We start from the raw sequence: 24974 nt of genomic DNA on the forward strand, positions 1-24974 counted from the left end.
TCTTTACATTTAGTGCCAAAACATCATTTTTAAAATACAAAGATACTGAAAAGTAGATAGTAATATATATATATATATATATATATATATATATATATATATATATATATATATATATAAATTTTTTTTTTTTTTTTTTTCTTGGTAAAATGAAAAAATTATGACTTGGTCAGTCTCCAAATTTTACTCCTTTTAATTACTGATGTGTGAATTTTTTTCTTTTTTTTAGCAAAGGAGAGCAGGGGAAGAGAGAGAGAGAGAGAGACAGACAGACAGACAGACAGAAAGGGAGAGAGAATAGAAGCATCAAATCGTAGTTGTGGCACTTTAGTTTTTTCATTGATTGCTTTTCACTAATTGCTTGACGGGGGCACTCCAGCTGAGCCAGTGACTCCTTGCTCAAGCCAGTGACCTTGGGTTCAAGCCAGTGACCTTAGGCTTCAAGCCAGTGACCATGGGGTCATGTCTATGATCCCACGCTCAAGCCAGCAACCCTGCACTCAAGCCAGGTGAGCCTGCACTTAAGCTAGCGACCTCAGGGTTTCAAACCTGAGTCCTCTGCGTCCCAGTCTGACGCTGTATTCACTGCGCCACCACCTGGTCATGCCTCATGTGTGAATTTTAAAGACTGGGAATCAGTGCTCTTAAATCACTGTTATATTTTGATCAGTAAGTTATTTACCTGGATTTTTCTATACAGTGGTTATAGTAGTTATAAAATGTTATAATAGCTATACATTCGCTATACACTGCAATGCATGGATTCTCTTCGAGTCTTATCTATGATGCCACATCTGACTATTCAGATCCTCAGTCTCACTTTTAAACCTCGTTAGCACTTATATATATGATATATGTAATTATACAATTAGCGATTTAATATACACATTGCTGTAGAGCCTGAAGTAAATTAGCCTCCTTATAAGCATCTTGAGGGTGAGGATATTTCTTATTCTTACCTATGGACAACAGTGAGTACATAATATGTACACAACAAAAATTTGACAAAGAAATGTACTGTAATAAGGTAATCAAATTTTCCCAGCTAGTTTATCTCACAACCAGGAATAGAAATACCCAGGTTTCACAACTCTTTTGCTAGTTGACTTGATGCACTGAATTCAACACATAGGAAATCTCCTTTCTGTAGTTGGGATATCCTCTTCCTCCTTCTTCAGCATATCCCAGGTTATTGCAATATTGTGGTTTTTAACATGCATCATCCACAGGTTAACAATACATATTAGATTTTCAGAATGGCGAAGCATTCATTTTAAACAAGCCATTAGTTTATAAGGCAAAGAAGCAAAATCATAAATAAATGCATGTTACAACAAACAAGGGTGCAGAAAGCACTGTTTACAGACTGATGTTTGCAATACCATTGACAAATGCGGATAACATTACTGTCAATAGTGTCATTTTTAAATAGTGTAGTAATAGATACTACTGAAATCATTCTGTAAGAAATCTGTGAATTATTATTTCCTATGTGACTTTTAGGTTTACTTTTTTCTTGACACCTTTAAAGTCAAGTGAAATGACAAGAGTCTTATCCGATTTCCCCCTCATGTGCCTTGTTAGGTCATCTTTTACACTCCCATTTACCACTATCATAACATTTATCGTTCCTGAGTGTCTGTCTCCCTCCCCTCCCCAGACTGTGAGCTAGAGGGTAGGATGAGCTGCTCATCTACCTCAAATAAATGTCTGGTGTGAATCTCAATCAACTGTAAATGACTTCTAAATAAATGAAGGAGTGAGCAGGTAAAACAATGACAGGAAGAAAGGCAAGCAGAATGAGATTAAATGCCTTTTTGGCCAAAAGCAACTTTTGCTTTGGGACATTAAAAATTGGCTACAAATATGGTTAAGAGGTAGCTTAAATCAGCAAGTTATAATCTATAAAGATTTTGCTGCTGTTAAGTTTAGCTAACTTTATAGAAAAAAAAAAAGAATCAGAGAAGCTTGAGCCAAATTTGATGTACTCACAGGCACCGAAAGAAAGTAGGACCTGTTATAGAGTTGAAGGAGGGCCTGAGTAAACTAATCAGAAATAAAATAGAGTAAATACAGTTGTTTCAGAATATGCAAAGTGAAAACAAAATAAGGGTCCAATGTTTCAGACAGCATTTCTTAGTAAACAAAATTTCCCATTAATTTTTTTTTGCCCAGTAATCCTAATAAAAGAGATGAAGAACATAAAAAACCTAATCCATTATATCAAATATTGAAATGCTTTCTATTCAAATCTCCCTAAGGTACTCTTAGTATTATTAATATTAACACTATCACTACAATCTTAAGTATAACATCCTTTTCCATATAAAAATGGAGACAAATGGTTTATGTAAGATTAAATCAACTGGAATTTACAATTGCACTCTAGTAATTTTATCATGTATATAAGTACACAGAACCAATAAAACATTTCATACCCTGAATCAAGTCCTGGTTCTCACCTCAATATTAAAAAATAAAACAGGCTAAACAGTAAACATGCACCAAGTTTGGACCTGTTTTTATAAATAAGACTATCGTAATGGTATATACAGTAAGAAAGTAGTTATTTATGTCATTTCTAGAATCAGAGAAGTTTAGCTGAAGGAACCAATCAATTGTCTGCTTACAGAGGCAGCTGAGCCCCAAAATACATCTATGAGCAAATATGCATATATTTAAAAATCTTAAAATCAAATGAATGTGTGAAGAATATGCTATGATCCCAATGAAATACATGAAAATTTTTTGTGGGAATTTAAGTTTAAGATAATATATAAACAAGTTACAGGAACACGTCAGGATTAATAATAAAATAAAATTACCTGTTGAACAAAAACATTGTTGAGATGACTGGCCAGTCGCCGGGCAAAATGCTCTCGCAAATCACCAAACCGCTGCTGTTGCTGTTTGACGGCCAGGAGCATGTCATGGCCTGAAATCAGAACGTTTCTTGACTGCTTTTGTGGGTAAAATGACTTCCCTGATGTTTCATGAGTGTATTTATAATAGTATCCATGTTTTGGTTTTGAAGTACTCAAAGTTTTACTGGCTTGTTTGCTTTTATAAAAGAAAGGTAAGGGGAAAATAGCATAGCACAGTAGTTCTCCGAGTGGTGCTTCCTCAACACCACTAGGAAATGTTAGAACTGTGGATTCTAACGCCTCAGCTCAGACATACTAAATCTGGGGGGAGAGCCAGCCTTCTAGGTGGTTCTGACGCAAAGTCAAGTTTTGGAATCACTGGCCTAGCAAAACCTTATGCTCTCTGGTCTAGCCAAAGCATCGGCTTTGCACTAGGTTCTGTGGACTGTACTGAAGAAAAATCATGGCGTTAACTTGGGTCACTGATGGTCAATCCGAAGGAAATGAAATAGAAAAGTGCCAAATGAAATATGTTTGGTGCCAATAGAAATATATTTGGAAATAAGTGAAACTGGTTTGAATAGCTAATGATGTAACCCTAAACCACTTGCCCCATATATTTCTTGTCAAAAGCACTGTGCTAAGTTACAAGCTTAGTCTCAGATTCTTGGTGACATTTTATCACCTCCAATGAACATACCTGGTCGAAGAGCTACATTCATGCACTGCAAAAGGGCATCGGCGGCATTGGTACAGGCCTCAATGCCTCTAGAAGCAGCAAGGTCTCCATCCTGAAGGGCCTTTATATGACCTTTGGCCAAGTCCATGTGGTTCTGGAATATGTACAGACAACATTTGCACATGTAATTTTGGGAAATTCACAGGTGAGTGGCTACTCAATCCTATCACTAGGTCTTTGTAGTTACTTTAAATCTTGCTATCATAAGGAAATTAGCAAATGTTTACAAATGAGTTTTACATATTACCCCCCCCCCCAAATTTACATAGATTTTGTTGTTGTTGTAGTTATCTTACTGTTGGTAATTCGCAGTCATACTTACCACAAGGAACTCTATCTCAGACAGAAGTTTTACATTATTAGTGTTACTGAGATGAATTAGGTGGTTGCTTTCAGAGATCTGATCCATTTGTTCTTTTACACTTTGGAGCATCTCCTCATAACTGCTGAGTTTAAATTCAATCTGATCCACCTCCTTTAGAGCCTCATCCAACAGCTTCATCAGGATGTTCACTTGCTTTTCAGAGGCCATGATTGACTGGATGTTAGCCTACAAAGTTAAAAACAAAGGTAACCCTTCAAATTATTTAAATGTGAAAGAAGTATAGAGATAAAGTACTGCCAAACCTCTTCGACAGCAGAGTAACAAAGATTGACATGTGCATCTACACAACTCCTTTAGTACTTATGTTTACATTCCACTTTTTACACAGCATTTAAAGAAGGTGCACTTGCAGTGATGTCAAAGTTAGGGACCAGGCCTCGGTATTTTACATGTGCACAGTCTGCAAAAATATGGTCTGCCCCATCAATAATGTTATATTCTCATCTCTGTAAGTTGAGGGGTATTAGACTCTGACATCTCCAACATTTCTTCCAATTCTACTGGCTATAGATATTTTCTACACTTCTGTACAATTATGTAAGACCCTAAAAAAGCATAACCACCTATGTAATACCTTATTCAGACTCTAGCAGTGGTATACCAGTCTTTGAAGGTTACATGGAACTAATTTATAACTGGGGTATAATTTGTACTAATAGGATGTGGAGCATATGGCCAAAGATAACTCCTTCTATGCTCTTCTTTCTTTTCTCTTTCATTTCCAACTACATTTTTATCTAGGAAAAGCAGTTATAAACCACCATCCCCTTACCACAGTTTTCTAAATGTTTCTGGTTATTGATTCTCAATTCCCTGATATATGGAATTTGCCAAATCAAAATTAAACTGCAAAGCAATTATGATGACTTGAAGCATATATGCAATATTAATTAGAAATTATAAACTACCAAGCCACATTAAGAAAGCAAGTAACATGGTATGAGAGAAAAACTTAGACAAGGAATTAAAAGAATATCACTGGCCCTGGCCAGTTAGCTCAGTGGTAGAGGGTCGGCCTGGCGTGCGGGAGTCCCAGGTTCGATTCCCGGCCAGGGCACACAGGAGAAGCGCCCATCTGCTTCTCCACCCCTCCCCCTCTCCTTCCTCTCTCTCTCTCTTCCCCTCCCGCAGCCGAGGCTCCATTGGAGCAAAGATGGCCTGGGTGCTGGGGATGGCTCTGTGGCCTCTGTCTCAGGCACTAGAATGGCTCTGGATGCAACAGAGTGGATACCCCAGATGGGCAGAACATCGCCCCCTGGTGGGCATGCCGGGTGGATCCCGGTCAGGCGCATGCGGGAGTCTGTCTGACTGCCTCCCCGTTTCCAACTTCGGAAAAATTAAAAAAAAAAAAAAAAAAGAATATCACTGTATGGCTGATGCTGTAATTTCACACATGTTATTTTGTATAGTATTTATAATAATGCAACTGTAAGCGCAGCCCAACAATAAAGTCAAGAGGGCTCAGAAACATTGCTGTCTTAAATACAAGAGCTGGGGCTGGAATTTAGCCAGGGAATTTCCACTTTAACATCTTGAAGTCTCTTCTAGGCTTTACTTCTAGTTAGTCTTGTAAAATTGTAAGCTTGGATCATTTATGTAATCTTTGGGCCTAAGTTCAACCTTATAACTTCTGTACCTTTTATGTATAAAATACCAAAATTCTTTAATTCTTAAAATATTCCTCATTCTCTGAGGGTTTTCTTGAAATGTTTACCTTGTCTAAACAAAACAAAACAAAACACCCCACTGTTCATATTAGATTTTTTCATATCAGCACTGTTCTTTTTAGCTTTTCACTGTCTAAAGATGTGCATTTAGATACAGACTCAGAAACTCTGCATACAAATGAAAGGATCTATTCCAAAACATTTCAGCAGAGGAGTCAAACATCCTTCTTCCCTGACTCTCCTGTTTTCACTACACTTATTCTGCTACCTTTTGGCAAATGCTTCACTTATTTCAGCCCAATTTCTTTCCAGTTTGTACGTTTTTTCCCCAACCACAAAAATGCTATTCTTTTGCACTGAACTATTCTGAGGTGTTTCAGAGGCTCGGGGAATCAACTCCCAAGTTAGTTTCTGGTTGACTACCTTTTATTTCCATCACTTCATATCAAAAACCTCTCAAAACCTAGAATCTTAGCTAATTGCCTTCATTGGCTCAACTAACAGGAATGGTTCGCTAATTGATCAAGAATGGTGAAAAACTGATGGCAGCTGATAATGCACTTACAGAGAAAGATAGCAAGAATCACACTATGAGGCAGTAAAATACGCCCACCAGTCTTCTCAATCCACTGCACATCACTAATCGTAGATTATAAGATAGCCTTACCCCATCTAGCACCTGCAGCTCTCTGGACAACCTTTCTGCAAAAGCCTCAGCATTAGAAATTGCGTATTCACAGCCTTCCATCATTATTTCAATGTCCTGCTCTTCTCTCGCATTTAGCTCTTGGTATTCATCTCCTGCTTCTTCATCACCTCCGGTCACACTCTGGTTTTCTCCACTTGGAACAGATTCTTAAAGAAGGTAAAAATTAAAAATAAAATAAAAAAGTAGGAAGGACAATAAGATGGCACTTACAGGTAAGGTCAATTATAAGCACAGTTCACATTAAGTGGCTGAAAAATAGGAATGATTCAAAATATATGATAAAAAACCCTTACTTTAATAAAAATGGCATGTTAATATGTTTATTATAATAAAAAGCATGCAGCCTAATTCACTGACTTGTGTTAAAATAGCCTTTAGTTGCAATTTCCCAAAACACAAACTAAAAAACAAATACAAAAACTGAAACAAAACACATGAACAAGCCTAAGCTTTTTTTCCTATCTGAGGTCATTGCTGCTCTAACAAAATAACATATATGAATTCAGGACACATGAAAACAATTTTCTCTCCTTGTTTTCCCCAGATAACAATTTTCTTCTGTTATTTATACTCTTTTTGTCTTTGTAACTTTATTTTCAGTAACTTTTACTTGAAATGAAAAATGTATCTACAATTCACAATTTATTTTGGGTACTGAAGATATTAACTGAATTTTCCATTTCTTTGTTTAAAAAACTTCACAGGCATTTATAAAATTTCTGAAGATCAGCTATAGAAGCTCTCCCAATAACGCAATAGTAAAAAGAGCTGTTGAAATTACAAAAATTTACATAGGTCTTCATGCTTCACAACAAAAGATCAAGAGGTCAAATTTGAGGTGCTTTCTAGATAAACATTTCAATTCATTTTTTTAATACACTCAACATATGAGATTTATATAAAGCTTGTGGTTAAAAGAAGTAAAAATGAAAAAATAATTTTCACCCCTTAAATAAAGTTACTGATTTTCATAAACTTAATGGGACACAATTTAAACCACATGCTCTGGATACTTTAAGTATTATTTCCCATGCAAATGAATACTTACATTCGGTATGACTTGACATATGTTAATTCGTCCAAGAACAAAAATCAGCTATTTCAAAGTAACAAATTATTTACTCTTAAGAATTGTAATGAGGCAGATTAAGATGACATCCCAGACAAACAAAAGGAGGAGACTAAATCTTCTGGTACAGGCAACTGTACATTACAGTACTTTAAAGAGGCATCAGTCACCAAGGTCCTTGTCCTTTGAATGAGTCCATTTAAGTTCACCGTGGAAATGCTAAACTGTCCTGTGTGACAGCTTATTAGCCACTAGGAAGCAGAGACTGCCTAAAACATTCAGTATAGCTCTTTACACAAGTAGATATTTAAAATAAACGACTATTTTTAAAAGTTCTCAACTGCTTCAGAAGTATTTTCTCTCCCATTAAATACTCTTTTGGAGGTTAATAATTAATAGTATGATTAATTTTATCATTATATGGATTTTGTAGTAATAAACTTGTCCCTGAACAAAATTTCATAAAATATGCAACCAACAGTACATAACAATGACAATAAAAATATACAGAATAGGATAAGAAGAAAAGGTGTTACGCACCTTCTGTAACTTTAGGCAGTTCTGGAGAGTAAAAAGGTATGAAAAAAGCAGAGGAAAGTAAGCAAAGAATATTAGCTGGGTAGAAAAGTATACAGGTTTAAATTTTTAAAATACTACCCATATTTCATTTGAACTTCATGCTAAATCAAGGTTTAAAAGACAATGTCAAAATTAGCTACAAAGAGGAAAGATTACTAAGAAGCTAAATTTCAAAAGATCATTTCCTTATTCATTTTCTGACAATTACTAAAAATACATTTATCTTTCTATTTTCTCTTAGTCTTTTAAGAAACAGCATTGGCTAGTCCTTGGAGGAGAAAACTGGGAAACGGGTCACTTCCTGGGGATTATTTTTAGGTCAGCTGTGACTCATGCATTTAGTCTAATTATTTTCACTCAAGGCCCAAAATCTTTACCTGAATTGACACATTCTCACAATGGATTAGTCATAAAACATTGTTAGAAAGGACAAAATTGAAACAATTAAAGAACACAGTTCAAGCTGGCACTTAAAGATTCAAGTCAGAATTTTTTTTAATCTGGTCACAAAATGAAAAAGAAAAGGCCAAACAAAAACTTCAGTCTACTTCAACTGCTAACAAAATCCTCTTTTAAGAATCGTATTCTGTTGAGAAGTTCCAATTATTAGCATAAACATTCGACTGTCACCAATAAAAACTACTAACCTCACCACTGCTAACACTCACAATGAAGTCTTACTTGCACGATTACTTATGTCTTAAAATGAAATGGTGATAATTTCTTTTCTAACATCACCCAAAGCTTAGGGAAATCTATTTTTTTAAGTGGAAGTCAATGGCAAAGACTTTAAAGTACAGTAAAACATTAAAACATGTTTGTAAACTTTAAAACTGATCTCAATTTGGGTTAATATTTATAAAAATGAAAATGTCTACATCTTTGTTTAAGGCCCTGAAAAACTGAATTGCCTTTTTTACTTTTTAAAGCAGATACTTCATTCTCAATAACAGTAATACTCTCCTCATTGATTTTGGTAGTATTTCTTAATAAGGTAAATATAAGTAGGCTATATATTTTCCTATATTGTTGACTTAATATGTTGGTTAAAATACATTTTAGGCAATAAATAACTTCTATAGATATAGAATATTTGAAAAGAGGATGGCAAACTTTTAAATTCACTTAACGAATGTTCAACTCTGAAATGGTAAAAAAATAAATAAATAAAGGCCACGAAAAAAAAATTAACCCACTATTCAAAACTACCCACTATGAAAAACTACCATAAATTTTTTGAAGATCATTCCCTCAACACACTCAATCACTAAGACAATGGGCTTAACGGTGGTGAGTGGGCCACCCTGAGGCTCCTACACAGGGCCAGCCTCCCTGCAGGGAGGAGCACAGGGCCTGACAGATGTGACATGTCCCTGCCAGTTCCAAGCAGGAAGCCTGAAACTGTAACAGGTGCACTAATTTATAATTGAAGAGAGAAAATCCTACGTTTAAGGAGAGAAGGATTCATGGCCAAACAAAAGGAGTAACTAAAACAACAGAGAAGAGACAGGCAAGTGACTAAGAGGAATAGTGTGAAGCCCCTGAAACCGATCTGATAGGTCAGAATGGTTGAATACAGGCGATTTCAGATGTTTCCACCTCACAGAACAGAATCTTCTCTTTTTAAATGTTAATATACAACTTAGGACAAATCTAAGTATTTTTTTCAATAAAGAGGAGCAACAACTCTTCTTTTAACTGCTTTCATTGAGATAAAGAATACAACACAAATTGTATCTACAGGCATACAGAACCATTTTCTTACAATGTTTGTATCTTCATGAAAGAAATTTAAAAAGAATAAAATCTCATCTGTTTTTAACAATTAACAGAAATTTTTGTTTTGTAACACAAACTAATATCTAGTAACATTCCTGTAGATATGCAGATCAAAATTATCCTCATTAACTTCATGTCTAAAGATTTTTACCCTGATAAAGCTAATATACTGCTCACAAAAATGAGGGGATATTTCAAAATGAATATGAAGCGATAAAATATCCCCTCATTTTTGTGAGCAGTGTATTTACTGAGTACTATGTATCTATGTATCTGCCACTGTTCTCATTATACTTATATATTAAGTAATTTAACCCTCACTATAATTCTCTGGGGCAGATCCTATTATCATCTCTGTTTCTGCGATAAGGGACACTGGGACCTAGAATAACAAAGCACACAGCCAGCAAGTGACAAAGCCAAGGTTGGAACCCAGGCAGTCTCCCTCCAGAGTTGTGTTCTTAACCACTACACCTACACTTTGCACAAAAATACAGCTGCAAAGGTATCCACCTCAGAGTCCTTTTAAATAAGCAAAGATTGGAAAATTAAAAATAAATGATTAAGGCCCTGGCTGGTTGGCTCAGCAGATCAAGTGTCAACCTGGCTCACCAAGGTCGTGGGTTTGATTCCCCGGTCAGGGCACCTATGAGAAGTGATCAATGAGTACACAACTAAGTAGAACAAGCTAATGCTTCTTCTCTCTCTTTTTCTCTCTCTCTCTCTCTCTTTCCCTCTCTCTCTGTCTTTCTCTCAAATCATTGGAAAATATTTTTAAAACATTTTTAAATGATTAACTAAACTAGAGCATATCCATATAATGCAATAAGATGGATAAAAATATTAGGTAAGTATTTAATAACATAGAAAATGTTCATGAGGCCCTGGCTGGTTGGCTCAGCGGTAGAGCGTCGGCCTGGCGTGCGGGGGACCCGGGTTCGATTCCCGGCCAGGGCACATAGGAGAAGCGCCCATTTGCTTCTCCACCCCCTCCCCCTCTTTCCTCTCTGTCTCTCTCTTCCCCTCCCGCAGCCAAGGCTCCATTGGAGCAAAGATGGCCTGGGCGCTGGGGATGGCTCCTTGGCCTCTGCCCCAGGCGCTAGAGTGGCTCTGGTCGCCGCAGAGCGACGCCCCGGAGGGGCAGAGCATCGCCCCCTGGTGGGCGTGCCAGGTGGATCCCGGTCAGGCGCATGCGGGAGTCTGTCTGACTGTCTCTCCCTGTTTCCAGCTTCAGAAAAATACAAAAAAAAAAAAAAAAAAAAAAAAAGAAAATGTTCATGATACAGTATATAAAAAATTATATTAAGAAAAAAAAATCTAAATTTCTTTAAAAAAGTATTTAAGCCTGACCAGGAGGTGGCACAGTGGATAGAGCATTGGCCTGGGACTCAGAGGACCAAGGTTTGAAACCCTGAGGTCGCCTGGTTTGGGCGCAGACTCATCCAACTGGAGCATGGGATCTTAGACATGACCTCATGGTTGCTGGCTTGAGCCCAAAGGTCGCTGGCTTGAGCCCAAAGGTCGCTGGCTTGAGCCCAAGGTCGCTGGTTTGAGCAAGGAGTCACTCGCTCTGCTGTAGCCTCCCTCAGTCAAGGCACATATGAGAAAGCAATCAATGAACAACTAAGGTGCCACAACAATAAGCTGATGCTTCTCATCTCTCTCCCTTCCTGCCTGTCTGTCCCTATCTATCCCACACTCTATCTCTGTCTCTCTTGCTAAAATAAATAATAAAGTATTTCAATATGCATAGAGAAAAGACTAAAAGAATTTTAACAAAATGTTATCTCTGAGAATTAAGTTATACGTGATTTTTATTTATTTAAAATCTATCCATTTTCTATAATGATCATTACTTTTGCAATAAAATATTTTTAAATTCCTTTACAAAAAAAGGTAATCCAGTGTTCTAATTATGTTGAATAATGTCAAATAATACACATACTCAACTATCAATATACCTGATTTCACATGTACATTTTTATTTAACTTTACCTTCCAAAAGCTGTGAACTGACATTGACAAAATCAATTTTCTTCCGGAGATAGCGTTGATTCAATTTCCAAATGCATGAAATGAAAGCATTCTTTTCAGCAGTGCTGCTGGCAACCCATTTATATATTTTTTCAAAATGTAAATCAAATTCAGGATTTTCCTAAAATGAAAATATACAAGACATTGTTTCTGCTCATATCCCATTTTTATTATTGTAAAATCTACATTTTAATAAAACAAGAAGTTGAAGCTGTTCTAGAAAAAAAATCACCATTAAAAATGAGTTAAATGACTGGCAGAGAATTCAATTTATAGCAAAAACATTGTTTACCTCCCAAAAGAAGCTGGATAAAAATAACATAGTAATTTGGTAATTTTCTTCCTATCCCCTTGAAGTCTATGAGTAAAAGTATAATATATCTACTTCACAGCTTTGTGTCTCAGCTTCCTAATCTTTAAAATGACAAAGGTCTCTAGTTTACATGTAGACCTAATTTTTCTTTTTAAATTGTCTATGGGTTTTAGAGTTATACCTCTTCTTTGAAATGAACTATTATTTATACTATGATTTGACACTAATTCCTTGATAAAGAATATATCTTCCAATTGTAACATATGAGAAAAAAATAAAATATAATATACATATCCTGGTGTGGTTTTCAAGAACAAATCAGTTAAAAAGCACAGACTGCCCCTGTTTTCAATTCTGAAAATATACATTAAAGGTGTCTCAAAAGTGAAAAAGAAGCTCAACTGACGTGAGGGAATTACACTAAGCTCTCTCTCTCTATGTCTCTTGAGCCACATTACAGCAAGGATTTCATGCCAGGCTAATTCTCCCTTGAATGTAGAACTACTTGATTACTATGTAAAAATGAAAACTTATGGACATACACTTTTCTTCACATCCAAAGAATTGAAAAATAGGCTCAAGTGTTAACATTCTACAAAAGGCTAAAAAATATTCAATTAATTTAAAGTGTTATTTAGGGGGAATAAAATATAAATAAAGACCTTAAATGCCTGACCAGGCAGTGGTGCAGTAGACAGAGCATCCATCTGGGACACTGAGGCTCCAGGTTCAAAACCCAAAGGTTGCTGGCTTGAGTGCAGGCTCACCAGCTTGAGCGTGGGGTCACTGGCTTGAGCCCAAAGGTTCCTGGCTGAGTCCCAGGTTGCTGACTTGAGCCAGGGTTCATTCAGCAGGAGCTGCCCTTTCCCCCGCCCCGTCAAGGCACATATGAGAAGTAGTCAATGGACAACTCAAGTGCCGCAACTACAAGTAGATGCTTCTCATCTTCCTCCCTTCCTGCCTTTCTTGATCGCTTTCTCTGTCTCTATCTCTTAAAAAAAAAATAAAAATAAAAAAAAAATAAAAAAATATCTTAAAGCTAAGGGAAGTTGTATTAGGGTTTTACTGTGAAGACTCGGGACAACTTAAGGATCAGGACCTGACCTGTGTATGGAACAAGTACAGTATAGTAGCATGGAACTACTAATTTGTTCAATTTAATATCTTAATAAACAGAATTGAGCATGAAAAGATTAAAAATCTATATTTACAATGAGAGGTAGTTGCATTATTGCTTATAAAAAAAAACAAAACACCTAACAGTATTGGCAACTAATATGACACTTGATGGGAAACAGTCTCTTTCCTGGGAATATTTCCCATAATGCCATAAGAGAAGCTGAGTGCTCCAGTGGCAACACTCACACAGATCAATGTGTGATACTAAATGGCTACCGTTAGGCTATGTATAAAAATTTTATGTTTTATATCCATATATAGCACACACACACATCAAGGTGCTTACATAAAATAAAAACCCATTAAGCAAGTCAACAATGAGGCGTCAGCTGTGAGAAAGCATTCAAATGAGCAAACAGCCAAGTTAGCAAATTATGCAAGTCAATGAGGTTATGAAGTGCAAAACTTAATGAAGAAAAATGGGCTTTTAAATAGAGGTGTGTTTCTAAAAAGCCCTTAAGTTTTTTTGCTTATACAGAAACCAAACAAAAAGTCTCTACTCTTGATCCTTCCCTATGTAACAGAAATTATTAGTTAAATAATATATTAAAGTATTTTTAATCCTATTTTAATTGTCTTTTAAACACATACACTCAAAGCAGCTTCAAACCATTTCCACATTTTTCAAAAAATCAGGTCCTCCTTACGGATAAAAGCAAAGGCCCAGTTTGCCTAAAATACTTAAAGGCATTCTATATATTTGAAAGAAATCTGCATTCTACAGATATGCAGGCCTCTCCTAAAGTTGTTTTTGCTTCACTTAAAAATGATTTTGTACCTGACTCATCTGCCTGTCATTTTGTCCAGCTTTTAGTTCCTCATAGGTTTATACTAGGGTAAGAGTAAAACCAGAATTTTATGTTATCAGATTGTTCTATAAGGTAGTTTTTACTTCTTTGTGCCTTTTTAATAAATGTACAAGGGCCCTGGCAGGTTGGCTCAGTGGTAGAGTGTTGACCCAGCATGTGGAGGACCCAGGTTTGATTCCCGGTCAGGGCACACAGAAGCGACCATCTGCTTCTCTCCCCCGACCCCCTCCTCTACTCTCTCTCTGTCCCGCTCCCGCAGCCATGGCTTGATTGTTTTGAGCACATCAGACTTGGGAGCTGAGAATGGCTTAGCAGAGCCTCCACCTCAGGTGCTAAAATTATATAGCTTGGTTGTGAGCAGCCCCAGATGGGCAGAGCATTGGCCCAGATGGGGGTTGCCAGGTGGATCCCAGTCGGGGCGCATGCAGAAATCTGTCTCTCTATCCCTCCTCTTCTCACTTCAATTAAAAAACAAAACAAAACAAAACAAAACTGTACGGCGCTTGAAGAATTAAATCAAAGGGCACCTGTAGTGACTTTAATGTAAGCCTTGCTATTAGTTCCATCAACAGTACAAGTGGATGTGGTACCAAGCATTCCCTGGGGCTCTAGAAGTGCCTTTAGGCAGCGTAGGAAGTTGAAGGACAAACTCAGAGGATGTGGAAGGGGAAGCACCTAATTCAACCAGAGGAGCTCTATTTGATTTCTTAGAAAACGGTATTGAATTGTCAGGAATAAAGGTGGTCCTCTAACATGATTATCTTCTTATTCAACTTTCTTAGAGTTTGAATATGGCTTAAATGAAAGGTATAAGATTTATGTTCTTATATCTTATTCTTTAAATTCCTTAAAATAAGGTGTGTAACTCAGTATTATTTCTTACACTTGGGCCAAAAATATCAGACTATGGCCTCAAAAGACAGTTTGGCTGCCTGAGCTGGTGATTCTGCATTAATTCACAAGGACTAACTAAGAAAGACTTACTCTGCTTACATTATATGTGATTTTGAACTAGGTTTCACTGGAACAATGATTAAAAAAAAAAAAAACATTCACAGCACATTGCTTTAAAATCTGTGCTAATGTATGAATTTTATACTAAGTATACCTAACTTAAATACAGAAATGTATACTTCAAAGGTTACTTTGCTGTAGTTTATGTAGTTTGGGCACAAACATAGCAATAGCTCAAAAAAATCAAAAACAATGAAACAAACATACACAGCCTAAGAGCAGAGAGTAGGAGAAGGGAAGGTTGATGATACAATTTAGACTAATTCTTGGCTAGGTGATGGACCAATGGGTCACAATATAACAAGATTAGACCATTTAAAAAGACAATAAATACTATGTTATAAAATGAAAGACACTTTTTGAAAACAGGTTAAAAAAATAAAAACTAAAAAAAAAAACATACTTTAATCGCATCCTTGGCATCTACCACAGCAAGGTCTCGAAGGGCCCAAGCAATCTGCCTTTTATAGAAATCTCCTTTATCAGATTTCTTGACTTTAACCACCTTCACCTGCACAGGGCGTTCAGTTGTCACTGTTGAACAAAACACACACTTTCATTAGAAATATTGTTCACTTACACAGTTTTCATTCATTCATTCACTCATTGTAAATATAGCTGTCAGGTGCCTGTACACAACACTAAGAAAGGAGTAGATTTCATAATAAATGCTATGAGTGAGGAATTCTCAGGATACTAATGAGATATTCTAAAGGGGCAGAGGCAGATAGATACCTTGAGAAGTAAAACTCTTAAAACTCAACAATAAGAAAAAAGATCTAATTAAAATATGGGCCAAAGACCTTAACAGACACCTCACCAAAGAGGAGACACAGATCATAACAAAGCATATAAAAAGCTGTTCCACACATTAAAACAACAGGATAACACTACACACCTCTTAGTGTGCCCAAAATCTGAAACGCTGACTACACCAAATGCTGGAGAGGAGGTGAAACAACAGGAACTCTCACACGTTGCTGGTGGGAATGCAAGACTCCTATCATACAATCCAGCCATTGTCTCCTTAGTATGCACCCAACAGAGCTGAAAACGAACAACCTTCACAAAACCCTTCACACAGATGTTTATAGCTGCTTTAGTCATAATTGCCAAAACTTGGAAGAAACCAAGATGTCCTTCAGTAAGTGAGTGAATAAACTGTGGTACATCCAGACAATGGCATGTTATTAAAAACTAAAAAGACATGAACTGTTGTGCCATGAAAAAACATGGGGGAACTTTAAATGCATATTACTAAGAAAAAGAAGCCAATGTCAGAAGGCTATACACTGTATAATTCCAACTATATGACATTATGGAAAAGGCAACACTATGGAGATAGTAAAAAGACCAATGGTTGCTAGGGTTACGGGAAAGATGAACAGGCAAAATGCACAGTGGACTTTTAGGGCAGTGAAGATACTCTGAGTGATACTTTAATGATGGACATATGTCATTATATATTTGTCCAAAACCATAGAAAGTGCAACATCAAGAGTGAACTCTAAGGTAAACTATGGATTTTGGGTGACTGTGACATGTCAATGTAGGTTGATTCTTGGTAACAAATGTACCACTGTTGTGAGTGGTGTTAATAAAGGGAGAGGCTATGTATTTGTGGGGAAATGAAGGGGTGAAGGGAAATCTTTACCTTCCTCTCAATTTTGTTGTCAACTTAAAAGTGTTCTTAAAAATAAAGTCTTAAAAAATGTACTAAAGCTAATGAGTTATTATCAGAGTATCAAAAAATCTAGGAATAAAGAAATACCTAGGAATAAATACAACAGCATATATGCAAAGCCTTTAAAACTATAAACCTTATTGAAAGGCACTAAAGAAGACATAGGTTAATGGAGAACTGTGCCATGTTCATGAACAACACTCAATTTAAAAACACAAGTTCTCCCCAAAGCTATAGATTCAAACAATTTCAATCAAAATTCCCACAAAATCTGGAACTTGACAAGTCGATTCTAAAATTTAGGTTAAAGAAAAAAGTACCAAAACAAGACAAAATAAATACTGGAAATAAGAAAGAACCCAGAAACAGATACATTCACATTCATCACTACAAACACAGACACAGACAAATTAAAGACTAAACTGTAGAAGGTAAAACTATAAAACTTTAGAAGATGACATAGGTAAATACTTTTATTCCTCCCCAAGGCAGGGAGGAATATCTTAAGTAAAACTAACCAAAAGGGGAAGTCTGAAAAAAATCAAATTAATTTGATTTCATTAAAATAATAAATTCCATTAAAAGACATCATTAAAAGTGAAAACACAGGCCACAAACTGGGATGTATATAAACAACAAAGGATTAGTATAAAGAACAGGAATCAGTAAAAGGATAACCAATGCAATAGAAAATTGAGCAAAAGGCCTTAACAGGCAAATTTCTTACACAAGGAAACAAAATGGCTAATAAATTTGTGATAAGAGACTCAATCTCATTATTAAGGAAATACAATTTAAAATCACAATGAAATACTACTTCAAATCCACCAGGTTGAAAATACTAACAATCTGTCAAAGCCCAAGATAGTGGTATGATTAGTATTCACACCTTATATATATGTTATAAAATTTCTTCTGTATCTAATCAATATTTAATTTAAAACAATTTAAAAAATGAATTTGCCAGCCCAATTGTTTTTCCAATTATAGAGATAATGAGAATATTTAAAATGAGGAAAAGTCCCCTAGAGAATGAAAGAATGCCAAATAAAACCATTTTCTTACTAAATACCCACCTGTGGCACACAAAAAACAGTTCTTTTTCTTTTTTCCTGCTTTGCAGACATTGACAATACTCAGCAGGCGTTCATCATTTGGTGTAAAGATATCTCTTTGTAACGCATGTTTGATTGCTGTCATCTTTACTTAGCTGAAAAATTTGGGGTATAGATAGTAAGTTCATTCTCAAAAACACTGTATCTTACATTGTTCAGTTTATTATTTTAAGTTATCTCATTCACGGTTAATAAGCATAGGAAGAATGATTTAATTCATTAATACACTTATATCATAAAAATAAAAGGCTGCATATTTGGAAAAGAAATTAGAGTTAGTGTTATCAAACTCAAATTTTTGGAAGTGCTCACAAAAACTATAGTACAAAAAAGAGATTTGAGAAAAAAATTAAAAACCCATGCTCAATCTTAAAATATATATTTCCAACATAAAGAACTCCTACAGTCAATTACAACTCAACAGTAAAAAGGTAAACAGCCCAATTAAGAACTGAGCAATAGAATTTTTAATCACATAAAAAGATGTTCTACGTCACTAACATTATGGAACTCTATATCAAAACCACAATGAGATACCTACCACTTTACATTCACTAGGACGGCAAAAGTAAAAAGACAAGTGTTGGTAAATATGTGCAGAAAAAGGAACTCTTATACTGGTGATTGTAAAATGGTGCAACCACTTGGAAAACAGTTTGGTAACTCCTCAAAAAGTTATATATGGAGTACCATGTGATCCAGCAATTCCGCTCCTAGATATACACCCAAGAGAACTGTCAACTTATGTCCATACAAATATTTGTACATGAATGGTCATAACAGGGTTATTCACAATAGCCAAAAAGTGGACACAGCTCTAATATACATCAAATAATGAACTGATACCACAAGCTGACATGGAATCCATACAGTGAAATATAATTCAACCATAAAAAGGAACAAAGTACTGAAGGACACTAAACATTGAAGAATCCTGAAAACACACTCAGTGAAAGAAGCCAGATACAAAGGACCTCATATTTTATTATTCCATTTATGTAAAATGTCCAGTAGACAAATCTATAGAGACAGGATGATTTGTGGTTGCCAGGGGCTGAGGTCAAAGACGAATGGGAAGTGACTGCGAATGGGTATGGGATTTCTTCATTGTGAGATGAAAATGTCCTTGAATTAGATGGCAGTGACAATTGTATAATCTTGTCAATATACTAAAAAAACAGAGTTATACACTTGAAGAGGGTGAGTTTTATGGTGGGTGAATTCTATCTCAATAAAGCCATTATAAAAAATAGGCTTCCATTTATCTCCTTTTTCTCCTTTATCATGTAATTCAACATCTTTTTAAAAATATCAGTTTAAGTTCAATATTTTTAAAAATCTCTTTTCAATCTTATTTTTAAATATATATTGTATATATATATTTATGTAACTATTTTCCTATGCAAATGTAGTATTTCATATATGTGAGTTTGCTTAGAAAATTAACTTCTAACACTGTTTCTATGGGAAAATGAAGGAATTATGAATTTTAAATAAAGGACTTAGAATGAATTTTTATAATACAATAACACTTCTGTAAACTAAGTATCTCCTTTATTTTACTCAATCTGTGAAAATTTTATCTTTGTTTCAACTAAAATTGTTTTTCTCACAAAACTCAGATCCTCAGATCTTCCCCCTTCCATCTAATCACAGCCTCTAGTCTTCTGACCTCACTCTCCTTCCTGTTTTCTGTGTCTGTGTGACCTCTCCAAGCTTCTTTTCCAACCCAGCCTGGGAGCAGTGTTCATTTCTCTACACCCAGCTACCCCCCACCCCCATTTTCTTACTCTATCAGTTCACCCTGTTTATAAATCTCCATAAACTGTATTTTTTTCTCCAATTCTCTTAGTTTACTATATGCCACTTAAGAAGGCCACATGTCCTATTCATTGCATTCATTACAAATATCTAAATCCAATCAAAGCTAGACTTTCAATGTTACTCAGCAATTCTTCAACACACTTTGATGATTCCTCCTACTCCCCATCAGTGTTGTTGTAAATCCTTATTTGTCTCTTCCAACCCTCAACTCTAGTGTCAGCCTCCTCCCTCTCTGCAAATGACTTCACCATCTATTCTGCAGAGAATACAGAAGCCACAAAGTACAATTTTCACCAATTTGCTTTCTTTTCCATCTTTACTACATCTTCACCCATCTTAGCTTCCATTCTGCTTATTACAAAATGTCTTCATGGCCCTGGCCAGTAGGCTCAGTGGTAGAGCTTTGGCCCAATGTGTGGAAGTCCAGGCGTGTGGAAGTCCAGGGTTTGATTCCCGGCCAGGGCACACAGGAGAAACGCCCATCTGCTTCTCCACCCCTCCCCCTCTCCTTCCTCTCTCTCTCTCTCTCTCTCTCTCTCTTCCCCTCCTGCAGCCAAGGCTCCATTAGAGCAAAGTAGGTGTGGGGCACTGAGGAACACTCCACGGCCTTCACCTCAGGCGCTAGAATGAATGGCTCCAGTTGCAATGGAGCAATGTCCCAGATTGGCCGAACATCGCCCCCTAGTGGGCATGCTGGGTGGATCCTGGTCCAGTGCATGTGAGAATCTGTCTCTCTGTCTCCCTTCTTCTCACGTCAGAAAAATACACACACACACACACACACAAAGAAAAGAAGAAGAAACAAAATGTCCTCGTAACCAAATCCTTAATATGTTCTATGGAACACAGACTGTGTTAAAAGCTCTCCTCTACCCTATTCCCAAGCCACAGGTGATACTGGACAGTTTATCTCTGGGTTTTGTTAATGCAATTCCTTTTTCTGGAATTCTTTTCTCTGTGGGAAAGTCCAACCCATCTCTCAAAATCTGTAAAGGATAGGCCCTGGCTGGTTGGCTCAGCGGTAGAGCGTCGGCCTAGCGTGCGGAGGACCCGGGTTCGATTCCCGGCCAAGGCACATAGGAGAAGCGCCCATTTGCTTCTCCACCCCTCCGCCGTGCTTTCCTCTCTGTCTCTCTCTTCCCCTCCCGCAGCCAAGGCTCCATTGGAGCAAAGATGGCCCGGGCGCTGGGGATGGCTCTGTGGCCTCTGCCTCAGGCGCTAGAGTGGCTCTGGTCGCAGCATGGCGACGCCCAGGATGGGCAGAGCATCACCCCCTGGTGGGCAGAGCATCGCCCCTGGTGGGCGTGCCGGGTGGATCCCGGTCGGGCGCATGCGGGAGTCTGTCTGACTGTCTCTCCCTGTTTCCAGCTTCAGAAAAATGCAAAAAAAAAAAAAAAAGAAAAAAAAAATCTGTAAAGGACACACACACACACACACACACTAATTCCCTTTCTACTTCTCTAACATTTCCTCTCTACTCTGTTAACATAGCATTTAATACCATATTTTTAGGTAGTCATATTCCCCCTACCCCATTAAAAGTAGCTCCTTGTAAACAAGAGTCATGTCTTACTTATTTTTGCATTCCTAGAACTTGGCAAGGACATAGAAGGCATCTAATAAATTAACAAAATGATAGTACCAAATACCATGACAATGACAGCTTATCCAAATGTGGTTCCCCCTTTCCAACTCTCACAACTGTATACAAATGTCCAAGTTCAAAATCTGTCATAGCTGATCCTCCTCCATTGTCATCATGAAATCTGCTACCACATTTTGTTGCTTTCCCCCCATCCACACATAACTTGTCTTATTTTGTTTCCAGTGTCAACACACTAACCCACGTTCACATCAACTATAGTTATTTAACAGTACGGTATCTGGTTATCTCTTTGCAAGCTTCCACAATCCAAAAAACCCAACAATGGACAGGTAATATTAAAACACAGCCTTCATCACAACATGCTCTTGCTCAGTTTTACTACTTCTTACATACAAACGTTCCTGTCTGAGCCTTGTTGTTCATTCTGGTCTTTACATCTCTGCTTGGGTGCTTTTCCATGCAGGAGATATTATTTATTCAAATCCTAATTGTACAATATTTCACAGTTTACATAAAGTTGATTAATAAAGATCTTAATCCAAATTGATCTCTCAATTGCTACAGCACTTAGTATATTTACTAAGCAATCAAGCTCTTGCTGCAAATCGCTTCAGGCAATCATAAGCTTGTGGATCTCAAGAACTCTCTTGAAAGAGAAAGGCAGAGAAGGGAAGAGAGGGAGGGAGGAAGACACACTTTGGCATAGTTTTGTGTTCCTTACTAGGTACACAGCAAATACCTCTCGAGGTAACCTAAACTGAATAGTAAAAACTGGAAAAAAGAATGACTATTATTGGCCAACGTTTATACCACAACCCCTTTTTGGTTAAGAGCAACAGCTGAGTATACGGTAAGCGGTAAAACGAAGAGAGGATTGGCCATACCTCATAAAGGAGGCAGGCATGACGAAAGGCCCTACGTGACCCTCATTCACTCAGCAAATACTATGTCTGCTAAGTGCGAGGCACTGCTCTAGGTTACTGCAGTTTGACAAACATGGTCAGGAAGCCGAGATCACTAGGGCCTTCGTGGCATCTCCATTCTCCGTTCTAAAGGTTAAGTGATTAACTCTATAGTCTGTACAACGTACTCTTCTGTTGAGACACGAGAGAAACTCTAAAGCTGTTTCCCAGACTTAAGGGTCTATGTTTGACCGCGTTCCAGAGGCAGACACTGCTTACGCTGTGTTGGTTCTCGTTTCCTTAAACTCCGTCGGATCATTAACACTGAGTGACGGCTAGTCCGTGTGGGTTGGGCCCGTTTGCTATGAAGACATCTCAGCGCGTGGAGCACTGTCATCCCGAGGGGAAAACTGTGCGCGCACACAGGGGAATGTACTTAAGGGATTTAGAAGAAAAATGTATATTTGGACAAAGAAGGGGAAGGCGCTGTCACGCCCTCCCGTCCCGGTCCACGCCAAAAAGCAAATGATTAATCATTTGCCCGAATGAAATATGGTTCCGATGGGATGTGTGAGGATCGGTCTCCCGGCCCAGGGCGGCAAGGAGCTAGGGGATGCTCTGAGCGGACTCTGCGCCTCACCCAGAGAAGGGGAAAGGCTGGGAGGCCTGACAGCGGAGGGAGAGGCGCCGGGCCTGGGCGCAGAGCCAGCACCGGGACGGACGAGTCGCCATCAGACCCTGTCCGCTCGTCTGTCCGCCGCCGGGACTACTGGGCAGCCGCGGCCCAAAGCTTACCACAAGGCCGGACCGAGCCCGGCTGTGCCCAGGCGGGTCCTCCAAAACCGAGACGCGACGGGGCGGGACAGGTCACCGCTCCTAAGACGCGCCCCTCAATTGAGGAGCGAACGGGAAGCGGGAGTTCGGCCCCACTTCCCGTATCCGGGAACGTGACGTACCTCCACGCCGGAAGTCAACTCTGCAGAGAAGGCCGAAGAGGCAGCGATGGGCGTGGGGGGGCGGGGCATGATCCTGTCCGAGGGGCGGAGCAAGTCCTGCCCAAGGGGCGTGACTAGGACAGCAGTGGCGGGCCCTTCGTCCCACAGATACTTACTGACTTAGGACCTGAGGGTTTGACGCTGCTTTCTCAAGAGGAGTTATTTAATCTGATATTTTCAGCAATTTATTTAAGAAGAGATGCGATTGTTAATGATATGACGCCTATGCACAAAGTTTGAGAAGCACAGATGATACCAATGTTGCTGGGTGCCGGGCAAGCGATTCATTTACTCCATAGTTTTGGCATCTGTTTTATGCCGGGCACTTTAATGGAGGTGCAGAGGTGGTTCAGATATAAATCCTATCCTGAAGAGGTTCACAGTATGGTAGGGCTTAGTAAGATATACACAAAAAATATATACAAATTAAACAGACTTTGTCGGATAGCTCAGTTGTTCAGAGCATCCTCCCGACAAAGTGAGGTTGCGGGATTCCTTTCCCAGTCACGGGACATACAGGAATCAACCAATGACGGCATGAATAAGTAGGACAGCAAATTCATGTCTGTCTCTCTTGGTCTGCCTCTCTCTACCTTCCTCTCTCCCTAAAAAAATCAATAAACAAAGAAAGAAAGCAAACAAAAAATAAGTGACCAAAATGAGGTACAGGACAGATATGTGTGCTGGGAATTCAAAGTAGCAAATTCTTTGCTCCTGGGAGAATCAGTCCTTTGCAAGGGTTCTGCAGAAATATATTCATGCATGCATGCATTTATTCGACAAACAGTGCCACCTCTTTGACAGGCGCTGTGTGAGGTGCTGGAAATGCAAAGACATGGACCCTACTCAGCAAAGGGCACACCCTCACTGAGGGGACAGAATTAAATAGGTGGATAAATTACAGTCAAGTGACAACGGAGGTAGGAAAAAGAGATTAAGTTCCATGGGAATGCAAAAGGTAGTAACTCACTTGTCAGGAATGGATTTAATGAGAGACATTAAAGTGTAAAGTGCCTTTCAGTGTTTACCTAGATATAATTTGGTGGAAAAATCAGCAGAAATAGGACATGTTTGCTACTGATATCAATATGCTCTAGTCAGTGCTATTTGGAATGTTTTTAATTTCATTGACTAACTTCCCTTTAAGAGTAGATTCTGTATCTACTCCCATTTTTACAGAGACTGCTTAGGTCCTTCCTGTTTGGTCACAAAACTCTTCCTATGGAAATTCTTTAAGTGACAATTGCATGTGTGATTGTCTCCCCCCCCTTTTAACCTTTATGTTTACATCCTTTTTTTTTTTTTTTAACAGACAGAGAGAGAGTCAGAGAGAGGGATAGACAGGGACAGACAGACAGGAACGGAGAGATGAGAAACATCAATCATTAGTTTTTCGTTGCACATTGTGACACCTTAATTGTTCATTGATTGCTTTCTCATATGTGCCTTGACTGCAGGCCTTCAGCAGACCGAGTAACCCTTTGCTGGAGCCAGTGACCTTGGGTCCAAGCTGGTGAACTTTTGCCCAAACCAGATGAGCCTGTGATCAAGCTGGCAACCTCAGGGTCTTGAACCTGGGTCCTTGGCATCCCAGTCCGATGCTCTATCCACTGCGCCACCGCCTGGGCAGGTCATCTTTTTTTTTTTCTTAATTGATTAAAAAAAATTTTTTTTAGGTGAGAGGAGGGGAGATAGTGAGGCAGATTCT

At 38.0% G+C, this 24974-nt stretch overlaps 1 protein-coding gene across 8 annotated transcripts in view; it reads right to left on the bottom strand.

Annotated features, from left to right (window-relative positions):
- Positions 1-23217, bottom strand: part of EXOC1 (exocyst complex component 1) — a 63127-nt gene extending 39910 nt beyond the window's left edge. For 3 of the 8 annotated variants that reach the window (XM_066280521.1, XM_066280517.1, XM_066280520.1), the window contains exons 1-10: positions 23067-23217; positions 17901-18034; positions 15544-15674; positions 11787-11946; positions 7974-7994; positions 6323-6510; positions 3926-4153; positions 3565-3697; positions 2826-2935; positions 1993-2046 (exon numbers count right to left, since the gene is read on the bottom strand). In XM_066280521.1, coding sequence (XP_066136618.1) covers positions 1993-2046; positions 2826-2935; positions 3565-3697; positions 3926-4153; positions 6323-6510; positions 7974-7994; positions 11787-11946; positions 15544-15674; positions 17901-18024 — 1149 coding nt within the window. In that variant the 5' untranslated portion in view covers positions 18025-18034; positions 23067-23217. The remainder of the gene's footprint in view (positions 1-1992; positions 2047-2825; positions 2936-3564; positions 3698-3925; positions 4154-6322; positions 6511-7973; positions 7995-11786; positions 11947-15543; positions 15675-17900; positions 18035-23066) is intronic. The other 5 variants (XM_066280524.1, XM_066280522.1, XM_066280525.1 and 2 more) reach the window with 3 other exon arrangements.
- Positions 23218-24974: the final 1757 nt, after the last annotated feature.

This window comes from Saccopteryx bilineata, chromosome 5 (assembly GCF_036850765.1).
Source record: "Saccopteryx bilineata isolate mSacBil1 chromosome 5, mSacBil1_pri_phased_curated, whole genome shotgun sequence".
Classification (NCBI taxonomy): Eukaryota; Metazoa; Chordata; class Mammalia; order Chiroptera; family Emballonuridae; genus Saccopteryx; species Saccopteryx bilineata.